This window comes from Lethenteron reissneri, chromosome 27 (genome assembly GCF_015708825.2).
Source record: "Lethenteron reissneri isolate LAM-NWPU_2019-01 chromosome 27, ASM1570882v1, whole genome shotgun sequence".
NCBI lineage: Eukaryota > Metazoa > Chordata > Hyperoartia > Petromyzontiformes > Petromyzontidae > Lethenteron > Lethenteron reissneri.
The window spans coordinates 18441608-18454196 of record NC_083805.1 but is presented as its reverse complement, the minus strand read 5'-3'; the positions used below and the strand labels follow the sequence as shown (position 1 = coordinate 18454196).

The 12589-nt window shown below is 49.5% G+C and overlaps 1 protein-coding gene across 1 annotated transcript in view; it reads left to right on the top strand.

The window, feature by feature from the left end:
• LOC133348680 (uncharacterized) overlaps positions 1–12589 on the top strand; it is a 51811-nt gene that overhangs the window by 24269 nt on the left and 14953 nt on the right. The window contains exons 9-11 of the mRNA XM_061561624.1: positions 6181–6225; positions 6809–7117; positions 11230–11535. Coding sequence (XP_061417608.1) covers positions 6181–6225; positions 6809–7117; positions 11230–11535 — 660 coding nt within the window. The remainder of the gene's footprint in view (positions 1–6180; positions 6226–6808; positions 7118–11229; positions 11536–12589) is intronic.

Genomic DNA, 12589 nt, shown 5'->3' with positions numbered 1-12589 from the left:
GGGGTCTATGGACCATCAGCCGAATGCCGACAGCAATTTTACGACCGCAAGCGGGGTGAGAAGGAGTCGCCCCTAGCATACCGGACGAGCCTCCTGGCGATGGCTAAGTCGGCCTTCCCTCGTATGGACGACGACGGCGTGGATGCTATGGTCACGGAGAAAATCCTCCTCCTGGCAGACGACCTTGACATCGCTGTCATCGCGCAGGAGGACGCGGAAATGACATCGCTCCAGGCGGCGCGGCTCCTCCACGCAAACCTCCTGTCGCTCCGGCGGAAAGCCAGCAGGGCATCGGCGGGGCGTGTGGTGGCTGCAGCCACCCTTCCGACGGAGGAGCTCTACGCCGTCGACCACCGACAGCAACAGGCGACGGGAGCACGGTCGGGCCAGGACGGGTCGGGCCGTTCCGACCATCCGTCACCTCCGACGCCGCTCCCGCGGTGTTTTAACTGCGGCGTCCGGGGCCACGTCGCCTCGGGGTGCCGCTCTCCTCGTCAGCGCGGGACGACACCTCAACGGGACGACGGGCCTCATCACAAGCTCCACCATCATAACCCGGCGAGTCGCGGCACCCCACATGTTTGGCCCACGCACACGCCCGTCACGCACTCAAACACCGCAACGAGAGGGGGGCCGATATCGCGCACCATCGCACCATCACGCACCACTCTGGGTACTCATATCGAACCCGGCCAGTGGTCCGTGCTGGCCGATCGTGTGGTAGCCGCATCGTCGGGGTCGTCGGCCGTTGTGGGGCACATCGACGGGGTTGAAGTGCGCATCCTGGTCGATACGGGAGCATCGGCGACCATTATTTCGGAGTTAATATACAATATTCTCCCTGTCCAGAGCCGTCCTTTGATGCCTGTTAACGTACCATTCTATGCGGCTAACGGGGGCTCACTTGGCATCATCGGACAAATTCGGGCCCAAATTTGTGTTGGGGAAATTAAATTGTCTGGGCCGATTTTTGTTTCCTCCTCGCTGGCGGTTCCCTTCATCGCGGTCCTCAATGTGGGCTCGCAGACGGTGGTGGTCCCACAGGGAACCGTGCTTGCTCACGCAACGCCGGTGCCATGTGAGGAAACCGTCGCAAATCACGTCAGCGTTGTCCCTGCGCCGCGACCGCATTCGGACAGCGATGAAGGGTGGCTCGAGGCGCTTTGTGTGGGATCGACGGACCTGTCAGATTCAGAGCGTCAACAACTTAAAACACTACTGCGGGAATTTTCCGACGTTTTTAGTCGGAATAAATACGATTTGGGTTGTACTCACCTGCTGCGTCACCATATTGACATGGGTGACAGCGCGCCAATTCGCCAAAATCCGTTTCGGTTGAGTCCCGCCGAAAAGGACCATGTCAAATCGGCTATTGATGACATGTTGGCCGCCGACATCATTTCTCCTTCCACCAGCCCTTGGGGAGCGCCGATCGTCCTGGTTAAAAAGCAGGACGGATCGTTGCGGTTTTGCGTTGATTTTCGGCGCCTTAACAAAATTTCAGTTGCCGACGCATACCCGCTCCCTCGGATGGATGAATCGCTGGACGCCTTGGCGGGAGCGTGATTCTTTTCCACACTCGATTTACTTTCGGGATTCTGGCAGCTTCCTCTGGACGATGATTCAAAGCCTAAAACTGCTTTCCGTACACCGCACGGCCTGTTCCAATTCAACCGGTTGCCGATGGGCTTACACTCAGCGCCGGCAACTTTCCAGCGTTTGATGGAATTGGTTTGGGCTGGATTGCAATGGGAGTCGTGCCTCATTTATTTGGATGACGTTATCGTCTTTGATAAAACTTTTGACGAACATCTCCAGAGGTTGCGGGCGGTTTTCCTAAAGATGCGGGCTGCTAATTTGAAATTCAAACCCCAAAAATGCCATTTGTTGCGCGATTCGGTGCGTTATTTGGGGCACATCGTGGGACGCTCAGGTATTGCTACCGATCCCGCCAAAACGCAGTGTGTCAGCTCCTGGCCGACTCCCACCTCGGTGGGAGAGGTCAGGAGTTTCATTGGGTTCGCGTCGTATTACCGACGGTTCGTCGCTGATTTTGCGACAATTGCCAAACCCCTGCACGCTTTAACATCTAAAGGGGTTCGGTTCCACTGGGGTCAAGAGGAGGAGGCTGCTTTCTGCTCCCTTCGGGACGCTCTGGTAAAAGCCCCTCCCTTGGTTTACCCCGATTTTTCTAAGCCCTTTTTGCTCGACACCGATGCGAGCAACACGGGTATTGGGGGTGTGCTTTCCCAGGTGGTTGATGGCGTGGAACGGGTGGTCGCGTACGGTAGTCGGGTGTTGTCTCCTGCAGAGCAAAGATATTGTGTCACCCGTAGGGAACTGTTGGCAATTGTCTATTTCATCCAACAGTATCGCCCATATCTGTACGGTCGGCATTTCACCGTCCGCACAGATCATGCGGCACTACTGTATGCCCTGCGAGTTCAACAACCATCGGGACAGTTGTCTCGATGGTTGGAGGTTCTCCAGGACTTTGATTTTGAAACCACCTACCGTAAGGGCGTTCGCCATACGAATGCGGACGCTCTGTCGCGCATGCCAACCACCTCGGAATGTGCATGCCTCCTGGGGTCGGGACGTTGCAGGCCTTCAGGGGACGCATCGGTTCCGGTCTTGGCAGCCACCGACGACGACGAAACATTAATTACTAATTCGATCGAACAACAGGGAAGAGATTCCCTGTTGGGGTTGCCCGTCACTGAATGGGGGCGCCTCCAGATGGAGGATACCTCCCTCCTCGGGTGGCGTCGTCGCGTCGGGGGTGCTGAGCGTGTGAAGGGTGATTCGGATGCATGGGAAATGGTGCAAGGTCTGCTGATGCATTGGGACGGGAAATCCCAGCGACATCGGCTGGTGGTCCCTTCTGGGTTGCGAGGCAAGGTGGTGTGGGCCGCGCATGAGCGCCTATTACACCTGGGGACCCAAAAGACTCTTGCACTGCTACAACTTGATTTTTTTTGGCCTGGCATGACGAGGGATGTTGGGGATCTATTGGGATCATGCCCTCGGTGTGCGCAACGGAAACCGCCGGCGCGGGAGTCTAACCCGCCCTTGCAATTGATCAAAGTGTCCAGAATAAATGAGCTTGTCGCGCTGGACATTTTGGGCCCATTTCCCGCCACCCCCAGGGGCAATAGGTATTTGTTGACTGGTGTCGAGTATTTTACACGCTGGCCTATGGCCTGGCCCCTTGCCAACCAGTCGGCAGCAGCCATCGTGGAGGCCTTTGTTCAGGGATACGTCCTGGACAAAGGTGCTCCGGAGCGGCTGCTGACCGACCAGGGCAGAAATTTTTCCGGTAAATTACTCAAACAAGTCTGTGACCTCCTAGGCACGAAGAAAATTCGTACCTCCCCGTATCACCCGCAAACTGACGGGATGGTCGAGCGCCTGCATCGCACCATTACGTCAATGATGTCACAGCAGGTCTCGGACTCACAGACTGACTGGGACCTGCATATTCAAGGGGTCTTGGCGGCATACCGGATGGCACCCCATGCAGCTACGGGATTTTCCCCCTTTTACCTCATGTACGGTCGCGAACCCGACCCGCCTGTTCGCGCCCAGCTGCAGATCCCCGAGCCGCAAGGGAAAACTAAATTGGCTGACCACGTCAAATTTAATCTGGCCAAATTAACAGAGGCGCGGGATGCTGCAATGCTAAACTCGGACTTCCGTCAAAAGGCGAATGAGCGCCTCAGGCTGGGTCGGGCGCACATGATACAGTGGAAGCCGGGGGACAAGGCATGGCTGCACTGTCCCCAAGTGCCACTGGCTACCTCCTCTAAGCTCGTGCAGCCGTGGCGGGGCCCTGTGGAGGTGGTCGAAGTTTTGCGACCACACTGCGTGCGCATTAAATGGGGGAAGCGGCGATGGTTCGTGCACCCCTCTAGGTTAAAACCCTTCGTTGCGGTACACAAACCCACTTCACACATGCGTGGCCAAACGTGTGGGGGGTCGACCGACTCATTGGGTCCGTCTCCGTCGTTCTCACCTAATGCCTTGCCGGCCGTGCCACCTCCAGGTGCATCAGGACTGACGGGCTCACGCCCGACCACCCCTCCTGGGGATACCGACGGTCGCGCGGCATCGGATGAGGACTCACTCCGGGACGGACAATTGCCACCTGACGGTCCGCCACCCGGGGTTACCCCGTGTGAGGGGCCCGCGGCAAGGACGCGCGCAAAAATGCGCAGACTGTTATGAGGCCGGAAGATGTGTACATAGGTTGTGTTCATCGTGTGTTGTGTGGGTGGTGTGTTCCCTGCCCATTGAATGTACATATGTTGGGTTCATTGTGTGTTGTGTGGGTGGTGTGTTCCCTGCCCATTGAAATGTACATACGTTGGGTTCACCTGGTGTTGTGTGTATGGTGGGTTCCCTGCAAATTGTATATAGGTTGTTTTTTTACGGAATTCGTATTTATTCAAGGGGGGGTGCGTCGGGTTGTTTTCTCTTCTTGCTGTTGCATTTTGTTGTGTTCTTGTTGCTGTTCTTGTTATTGTTGAAAAATAGTGAGGCACACGCGCGGTCAAGGGGTAAATGCACTTTTATTGTCATTTTTGTATGATGGCAGCCGGGACGGCTGAAAGCTATGCGGGGGGGGGGGGGGGGGGGGGGTGATGTAGGGGTGTTAAAGAGAGGGCCCGTTATGCATGGCAGCCTATGGAAAACAAACACAGTGGGCGGGGCTACGTAAGTGCACGAGGAGGTGCCCTCTACGACGTCCGAGCCAGACACCCTGGGGGGGGCTGGTTCGAACGTTATGATCCCCCGGGGCCCCACCCCTCAGGGAGGGGTTGGGTATAAAAGGGGATGTTCAAAGGGCTCGAGTCAGTTATGTTTAAGCTAAGGGAAGAAGACTGAAGACGTCTTAGATAGAGCCCTGGACTCCCCTAGTTCGATGTCCTTTTCAGGGCCGGACAGGACTGAGCCAGCGGCGTGGTCCCGAAAGCCAGAGCCGGTGCTCTTGTAAGAGCTGGTCTGGAACTCCGGGTACCGGGCCCGACTTACCAGTGTCGGGCCAGTTAGCCTCCCCTAGCCCATTAGTGGAGGATTCGGGGCTAGGACAGAGTTAGCTAGGGGTGTATCCCGAGTTATACGGGTGAGGGGGCCGATACCCCCTCGAGTGTGTATATGCCCACTGTCGTATTGTGAAATAAATATACGTGTGCCTCAACCTCGGCGTCAAGCGTCTTCACCGGTACTTCACATTGAACAAAGATGGTCACCACATCGCGTAATTTCAAATGCGCTTCTGCGGCCGTCGGGAACGCTCTTCCTTCTTATAATAGGAAGCCACTGGAGCAATGGACTTTACATTATTTATATTAATAACTATTTTTTTTGGAACTGCTTAGTTTGATGTCCTTCCTACGCACGTCCGATTAGCGTGGTTCGCTATGTATGGTGCGATAGAAGTTCAACATAGATCATTCTTGTTTTCTCCCATGAGCAGTGGTTACCTTGCCATCGATTGTGGTGTAGTATCCAGAGTCCATTCCTGCTCCCCGGGTCGAGTTTTTCTGGATATTCATGACAGGTTTTGCAAGAACGGGGACCATGTGGCCTCTAAAGCCCACTTACTTTTTCTTAACGGTCAATGTGAAACAGAAGATTAGTGCTGGATTAAAGTCACATTGGCAAATGTGACTTATAACTTTGATCCTTACCTGTGTCGTAGTGATAGTTCACTGTCCACGTGCCATTTTATTGAGGGACTACTACTGCTGTGTAGTATCTTGGTGTGGTCTGGGACTGTTTTTGCTGTTGTTTTTGATGACTTGCCCAAGTTTGATGAATCGACTTATATACAGTAATTAATATATTTGGAATGAATTCATATTCATTGACTTGCTTCCCTTTTCCTCTATTTTTCACTCCTATCGTGTTTTGTATTGCTTGCTGTTGTAACTTCCAGATCTGCCCATAATGTACATCTGTGAAAAAGAACATCATAGCTCATTGGATTGTTCCCTTAGTCTAAATACATATTCGTAATCTGTTATATTCCCTAATCCACGTGTTCCTCTACCTGTCCATTCTTCTTCATGTACTTTTTTATTTGTATCAGTTGTCCATGTTTCTGACACATTTGCTTTGTACAATTTATGATGTTAACATAAAATATCTAACATTATACTTTTACTTACCCAATAGAAATGAAGGCAGATCTTTACAGAGAAGAGAATAATTTGCACCAAGGTAAGGTTACACCATCTTATTAAGAGAATAGACCCCTCAACACCGTGGGGCGCCACGGTGGGTAGGATATGTTAACTACCTCGCCTGGTATACAGGAGGTCGTGGGTTTGATCCCGACGCTGACGCCTGCTGTGTATTTGGTATTTGCATTTCTCTCTCTCCCCCCTGGTCGCGTGGATTTTATTCAGGTCTTCCTGTTTGTTCCTCCATATTTAGAATCGACATGCGTTCAAAGTCTTTTACTGTTATAAATCTCTACATGATAATCCACTTGATTGAACTATAATTTGTGGCCATGTCACTCCTGAAAAAAAGAGCGATATAGCGCAGTGGGCTTTACCTGGTAATATATTTAGTTTTATTGTTTTTAGTTTAGATAGGTCTGTGTAAGCAGAAGTATATAAAATAAAGAGCCTACATTTTTAATTAAGTCAGGTTCTCGATGCGGCAGACTCACTTCTCTTCATGCAAGTCTACTGGCCACTCTTTCTGTACGGCTTCCTGAGACAAATTCGCATTGAGATGCTATGTTAATCCCATATTGTACGGTACTGCATTGTTTGCGAATACAACTTTCTTGCAGTGGAGAAGGCGAGGATCGTGGTCGTTGACGGCAATGCGCTATACATGATCCGTGGTAAAAAGCCTGAACTTAAGAAGTGGATTGGCAGTGAGAGCTCCTCATTTACTTTACTGGACAAGCTGAAGACAAGGCGACACATCTCAGAGCACGTCCACTCTAAAGCCGCTGGGATGGTCACAACGGATCAAGCCGGATTCCTGCTCGATCACTTCATCGATGGAGGAGAGAGGAAGTGTCATAGCCTGTTGGAGACACTCCAGGAGCTCAGAGAGCACTACCCACAAGTTGACAAGTGGCTGGATTCACTTGGTACAGGAACGCACTTGCACAATATTTAATATCAGTGCTAATTTATGTCGAATGTATGTTGAACTTATTTCGCACCGTATGTAGCCAAGCGTGCTATTCGGAAGTGCGGGGGAATGACAACAAACTAAACACATAAGCAGTTCTAAATAAATTTGTTCTCAATCTATACCACCCCATCTCTAATGAGATGAGGCGGTAATTCAGGTCATTTGGTTATGATATTCAATTCTAGATTTGAAGTTTTCGTGACTGCAAGGATTCATATTCTTAGGTTTTTTTCGGTAAAGTCACGTAGGTAAAACATTAAAATTAATAAAAGTAAAATAAAATAAAAATCACGACGTTTCGGAGGCAACACAGCTTCTGTCTTCAGGTGGAACCGTCAGAGCCACGACAGCTGTATCAAGTAAATGAGAGATTACAAGAGCTACCACTCCGTATATATATAATGGTTGGAAAGGGGGAAGGGCCAAGTACGGCACACTTTTTATTAATATGGTAAGGTGAGGCTTAAGAGGCTGAGCCTTTGTTATGGAGAGGTACGGTTTGTGACTAAGCCTGGCCTACATAACAATAGTGTGAAAAAAGAAACAACTAAACATGGTAAAACAAGCCTGGCTGTCTATCAATAACCTGTAATAGTTGTCTGTCAAATAAGATGGTCCAAATAAGTGTAGCTAAATCTTTTTTGCATGGTTAATCACATCTTTCCAATGATTACTCAGTTTGTAACCATCATCACGGTTGAAATTATGTCTGTGTTTGTATATTTGTACTAGCTGTACTACCCGGCTTCGCCCGGGACTTGTATCCACCACGGCCGGCCGCCTTTGTCTCCCCAGTGGCGATGTTAATACGCTACAGCAGTTACTCGTTTTGCGGCTGAGTCCCTCCCTCACCACTCTCCCTCCCTCACCACTCTCCCTCTCTCACCACTCTCCCTCCCTCACCACTCACGCACGGCCGCCTTTGTCTCCCCAGTGGCGATGTTAATACGCCACACCAGTTACTCGTTTGTGGCTGAGTCGACCTAGGGGAGGTTCAAATAATCGTCACCGGTGGTGGCCGTGAGCGGGAATGGAACTCGGTTCGCCGGGTTTGTAGCGCAGCGTAGCGTTAACCACTACACCCACCGCTCCTCACACACCACACACGCACAGACACACACACAGACACACACGCAGACACACACAGACAGACACACACACACACAGACACACAGACAGCACGCTAACCACTACACTACCGCTCCCCACACACCACACACGCACACACACAGAGACACACACAGACACACACACACAGACACACACACACAGACACAGACAGCACGCTAAGCACTACACTACCGTTCCCCCTACACAACACACGCGCGCGCGTCCATAGGTACACATACACGCGCTTGCTGCAGACACACACGACTTTCAGGGTGCGTACGGCAGTAAACGACTGAAATAATAAAGCGGCAATGCTGCGCAAGGAACGCCTTAGACCTGCAACACATTTGTGTAATGCGAGCGTAAACACACAAACACATACAAACACATACACACACATACATGCAGACACACAGACAGACACATAACACACATACATATACACACATACATACACAGAAAGACATACACACACATACATAGACACACACATACATACACACAAGCACATGCACACACGTTCATACACACATACATACAGACACGCAGACATACACATAAAGACATAGAAAAAACCCCACATACATACACACACACATACACACAAACACATACATACATACACACATACATAGAGACACACAGACATACACATAAACACATACACACATACACATGACCCGGCTTCGCCCGGGACTTGGATCCACGATGCCCGGCCGCCCATTTGTCTCCCCAGTGACGATGTTCACACACGACAGCAGTTACGCGTTTGAGGCTGAGTGGACCTAGGGGAGGGCCAGGTCCGTTTCAAATAATCGTCAGCGGTGGTGGGCGTGAGTTGGAATCGAACTGGGGTCGCTCAAGCAGCATAATGACTATTTGTACAAAGAACATATAAAGAATCGATTATAATAACCAGGCTACAGTCCACATTATAGACTGCCAGTACACGCAGTCAGCTTCATAAGCAGGCTAGAGTGTACATGATAGAGTGGCAGTACGCTCACCGAGCTTAATAAGCAGGCTACAGTGTACATGATAGACTGGCAGTACGCTGACCCAGCTTAGTGACTATTTGTACAGTGAACATTTAAGTAATCGATTGTTGGCGCGTTGGGTTTAAAAGTAATATTAATTGCACACATTGTGGTGGGGGTGGAGTGAAGAGTAGGAAAAACTTTGATGAATTTACCTCAGAGTGGCGTGGTGGGTGTCGAGGCCTAGTAGCGTGCAGAGCCTGCGGCCTCGCCAAAATTGGCCACCCGGCAGAGGCAGGGTACGGGTGGCGTTCCTTCCCCCCCCCACCTCAGCGCGCCAACAATACTGTGTAATGGCTATTATTTAATTATTTACGGAGCCTATGAAAGTGGCGAAGGCGTGGCTAGCCGTTGGCAGGGGCAACCGCCGTCCAATGAAAATGCAGCCCTTGGCGAAGCCGTGGCTAGCCGTTGCCAGGTCTAATGAAAGCGGCGAAGGCGTCGCTAGCCGTTGCCAGGGGCAACCGCCGTCCAATGAAAGTGTGTATGGTCCGAAATCCACACACACACACACAGACGGACAGACAGACATTCACGATTTTATATATATAGATGGCTTCGTGTACAAACCTTTGATGGTAGCCAGGAGGTTTGCAGAGCACCTTGGTCTCGGAAAAGACAATTTCATGAGAGCCCACCGAGTTGTAGCAATGATCGGCAATGGCCGAAGAATCCACCAGAAGGAGCACAAGTCAGATCTGAAACACGGCAGAACTGATTCTTCGGCCGTTGCCGATCATTGCTACAACTCGGTGGGCTCTCATGAAATTGTATTTTCCGAGACCAAGGTGCTCTGCAAACCTCCTGGCTATCATCAAAGATTTGTACATGAAGCCATACAAATATACAAACACAGACATAATTTCAACCGTGATGATGGTTACAAACTGAGTAATCATTGGAAAGATGTGATTAACCATGCAAAAAAGATTTAGCTACACTTATTTGGACCATCTTATTTGACAGACAACTATTACAGGTTATTGATAGACAGCCAGGCTTGTTTTACCATGTTTAGTTGTTTATTTTTTCACACTATTGTTATGTAGGCCAGGCTTAGTCACAGACCGTATCTCTCCATAACAAAGGCTCAGCCTCTTAAGCCTCACCTTACCATATTAATAAAAAGTGTGCCGTACTTGGCCCTTCCCCCTCTCCAACCATTATATATACGGAGTGGTAGCTCTTGTAATCTCTCATTTACATGATACAGCTGTTGTGGCTGTGACGGTTCCACCTGAAGACGGAAGCTTGTGTCGCCTCCGAAACGTCGTGATTTTTATTTTATTTTACTTTTATAAATTTTAATGTTTTACCTACGTGACTTTAACGAAAAAACCTAAGAATATGATATTCAAGTTTCATTTATTAGGTATAGCCCTGTGAGCCATGCGGCTCTTAAGTCAGGTGCAACCGCAACAAACAAAATATGAACACAGAACATCCCAAAGCGACGACGCACAACAGAAATATCCTAGAATAAACCAGAAAATATCGCCCCCAAAAAAGAACGTATTAAAACGCTGTGTGCAAAAAACACAATGTGGTGCAAGCCAACAACAACCATAAAACAATGTAGATTAATCATATGTTTTCTGCAGCCCCCACCCGGCCCTGCGCACCACAAACCCTCCCCCCTCTCCCCCCTGAACTCCTGCAGCCACGATTCTACAAAACCCCAGCCCCTCCCTTCCCGCCACAACAGCAGATCATTCTTTCTCACCTGATGATGGACTATTGTGTTGCGACCGAAATGTCGTGTTCTTTTATTATTATTTTCTATCTACGTGACTTTACCGAAAGAAACAGAGAGTAAGTATTCATAGGCAAGCTGGTATTGTAGTTGGCATATGATGACGTCATTTTTTACGACAAACCCCGCACCAGCGTGACGACAACAGTGATGAATGTACCGCAGAAAACAACTCGCAGATCGTGGTTGTGAAAGAGGGGACGAGAGAGATAATCACCAGGAGCCACGATGATCTGAAACAGTGGATCGCCAAGGACCCCTGGGTCCTGCTGGATGAGCTGGACAGCAAGTGGTACATCCAGCGGCACGTCTACAACACGGCCAGAGACATCAAGGACAAGGGCGAGTGTGCCGCCTTCATTCTCGAGCACTTCATCAGCGGAGATGAGGAATACCAGAAGCTGCTGGTAGCTCTGAAAGCCGTGCATCGACATTACGATGATGCACTACGTACTTGGCTAAGCTCTCTAGGTAAGTGATGCTCTAGGTAAGTTTTTTTAAACCATCACACGAACTCCGGTCGTCCTTGCAGCAGCGGCATTTGGCTGGCCATCGAACAAATATGGTCACAGCATCGCATGTTTCCAAATGCGCTCCTGCGACCTTCTGGAATGCTCTTCTTTCTGCTATTTAACAAGCCACTGGATCTATGCACTTTTAAATAATTTCGATTGACCAGAGGAAGTGTTAGACAAGAGGACGCCAGATAAAAGGGGAAAACCTACTCTCATTTGCAGAGAGTAGTTTCATTGCCAGGGTGAAGAGTAGAGGGGGAAGCAGACAGCTCTGTCTCGACCTCCTCCCCAACGAAAAACTCCCAGATCTTATTCCGTTTGCCATAACTGAGGCCGTGGGATGTGTGTATAGGATATTGCACATGTCTATGAATTGTCAGGGAAATTTAACTTTACTCATTACCCTAAATAGAATGTCTCGTTCAACTCTATCAAACGCATTTTCCCCATCCAGCATCAAGGCATGTGCGGCGAGATTGTGCCTGTTAGTAATCTCTGTTGTATTGACGAGGGTCCTGACGTTTTCAGCAGAGTCTCTTTTTTTGACGAAACCCGTCTGAGCTGTCCATATAATCGCTGGGAGAATCCTTTTCAGTCTATCAATTAAAGTTTTAGCTAATACCTTATAGTCTGCATTTAACAGAGATAGTGACCTCTAGCTATCCACCATATCTTCTGGGGAGCCTGCTGTTGTTTTTTCCAGGATTTTTTATAAGCTCCCGTCTCCATAAGAGAACCTCTATGTACACTTTAAGTGTGTTCCATAATATTTGAGAAGAGAGGCAAGGATAGAGCAGAATGAATCTGAATACATTCCTCAGTTTCCTCTCTGATTTCTTAAACTGTTAATTGTCCTCTAAGAATCGACGGTCTAGTGATGAATAATTAGTCATTATCTGCTTTCGTGTGGTAACAGGGGCCTTGAGATAAGATAGTAATAATCGATTCTGGAAAGCATCTTATAGGTTCTAGAAATGTGAGTAAAAACTTTTTCAGTAGGGTGGAGGGTC